Here is a 2,500-nt window from a genome sequence, read left to right as displayed (position 1 = left end):
TTTGAGTTCGAATTTTCGGGAAGTTGGAGTTAAAAAGGATGGTGGCGACAACCCTTGTCCAGTATTTGTATGCGCTGCATTAATATTCCGTGATATTTTTGTAAATTATTAACAATGTTTAGTAAGCACCTTGTGGTGTTTGCGCAGTCCTATCTTTTTTATGCATGCAGAACGGACTCAAAATGGCATATCATTTGCAGCTCGGGGGACGGTGAGAAGTCCTGCCGATGTTTCATTATTTCCTCCTAGTAAAGACGAATGGTTGACCTTTCCTGATAAAAGTATTTGGCAATGTACTTATGAGTCGTTATTATGCCTGTGCTTCCGAGCATTTGTATGTACCCTGTGACTGCACGTTGCGTGTCAAACCTGTATATGTCGCTATATACTGCTGTCCAAGGATCTGCTTGGAGAACCACATTAATCTGGGTGTAAGAGCGTTTGTTCGCACATGCGCGTTAGTGAATGAAGCTGTAGGTGATGCCAGAATAATGCACTGGTTGTGCATGTGTATAAGAGCAAGCCCGGACGTGGTGGTGGAGCTCGTGACGTAGTTGGTGGGTTGAGGGGGGGGGGGGGGTAGACCGGGGCTAGGCGAGAGAGGGAATGAGAGGAGCGCGAGTGCTCGTGTGACAGTCGACTGCGGGAACTGGCCGGCGGTGGAGAGAGGGAGACGAACTGTGGCACATTTCACTATAACGGGAATACTCTCTTCTCCAGACCGCTGCTGCTGATTCCTCTCTCTATATTTATTCCTCATTTTCTTTATCTGAAGATGACTTTGGATTTATACTACGCTGCATCCATCCTCTAACTTTTTGTTTGGAATATACCGTTAGCGAGTGTGAGTTCGGTTTTGGTGAACTATTCTGACAAAAGTAGTGAATGTGCGTTTAACGGTTTGAAAGTTGTTAGTTGCGAAGTAGAAATTGGATGCTTCGGTGCTCTGTGACTTAGCTAGTGCTTCTTGGAACACTTGTGGTTGTTTGTTCTATATATTTTTGAAAGAAGCAAATTTCTACAGTGATAAATGTGAGACAGGCGAGCGAAAAGAGTGAGAAGTAATCGAAAACAAAGCTTAATCACTACAATTTGATACCTCAGCAAGTCTAAAAGATATGGAATAAACAAAGAAAATTCTACGATGAAATATTCACACACTGCTGTACATATTTGAAATGAAATCCGTCTAAAGACTACAACATAGAAGTGAATTGTATATGGTTTGCGAAGGTTGTGGCGGTGTGAGTGTGGGTGTGGGGGTGTACCCGGATCTTGGCTCGAGGAGTGTGTCATGCTGGCCCACACCGCGGGAATCTCCTCCCTCCTCCACCACCGCACCATCATGCGTCTCGACCTCCCTCTCGCAGCTCCTTGGCTTGTCTCAGCTTAGCACCATGACAATTGTGTCTTCATACAACCCGGTAAGTTTCGGAACCAAATACAAGCTTGGATTCCTTTGCCTTCCTCTTTTCACCTAAAAAGTATGATGGGTTGTGTTGACGCGAACTCCGTAGAAAAGGCCTGGCTGTGATCGAGGGCGTCCTTCAGTGCATACTAAGATCCTCAATGGTATCTCCAGCTGCTTGATACCTCCTTGATGAACTGCCTCACCTACTTGCATTCCTTATAACAAGTATTATCCAAAGGCTTGAGAATGTGCATTATATATAGAAACACTAGCCAGATACATGTGATGTGTAGTTCTAGAACTTATTCACGTGATTAAATGTTTGCAAATTATTGTGCACTTTTTTGTGTAAGATAATTATTGCATAGAAACCCCAATGTGAAGAATGAGCTTATCACGAAATAACTGCATAAAAGAGGCCTTTTTATCTACATAGTAATAAATAGATTTTTGCCGTCATAGAATTCTTGATATTGAACAAAGAATTGGTACCTTATCTCTTTTCCGAGTCTTTTTAGTGATAACGGTGATTGACACAAAGACGCACAATTGAGGCCGTTCTGGGAACATTGCGGTTCAGGATGTCATGCCGCCTTGTGTGTCCATGTGTTTTTCAGGTAGCACGGCGAACTGAAAGGCCAACTTGAGGAACATGTGGCGCCTGCCAGGACTGGTATATAGACGACAAATAAGATATATGATGTTCAGTGATGGGATCTGGGGAGGAAATTTGTTGCTTATTACATTGATAATGAAATGGGAAGAGATAACTAAGTGACATGGAATCTGTCTAGATCTAAATGACGACACAGGTCATGGAGGCGGTATGAGAAATACGTGTAGTGCGGTGATGTTTATGTGACATCTAGTCACGGTAGTTTGCTGGAGTCGGAGGAAGGGGAGGGAGTGTACTCTGGATCTCGGAACTTTGTCGCTTCGCCAGTATGCCCGTCAGCGTTATCCCGGATCTTCGTTCTCATGCCGCCACACTGTCCCTGAGACACCTGCGGGTTAGTGGCTGATTAGTCTCTGAGGGTTTTATTTCTCACAGAGAAATATTTACAATAGAAAATGAAGAAGAAAATACGG

General features: G+C 43.8%; 1 protein-coding gene across 1 annotated transcript in view; it reads left to right on the top strand.

The window, feature by feature from the left end:
* Nucleotides 1-624: 624 nt before the first annotated feature.
* The window catches only part of LOC113821536 (probable ribonuclease ZC3H12C), a gene marked incomplete in the record, with an annotated part of 308,417 nt that continues 306,541 nt past the window's right edge, over nt 625-2,500 (top strand). Inside the window, 1 exon segment of the mRNA XM_027374040.2 lies at nt 625-1,424. Coding sequence (XP_027229841.2) covers nt 1,221-1,424 — 204 coding nt within the window.

The sequence above is a fragment of the Penaeus vannamei genome, chromosome 29 (assembly GCF_042767895.1).
Source record: "Penaeus vannamei isolate JL-2024 chromosome 29, ASM4276789v1, whole genome shotgun sequence".
Taxonomy (NCBI): Eukaryota; Metazoa; Arthropoda; class Malacostraca; order Decapoda; family Penaeidae; genus Penaeus; species Penaeus vannamei.
The sequence above is the reverse complement of the archived record's forward strand: the minus strand, read 5'-3'. Positions and strand labels throughout refer to the sequence as shown.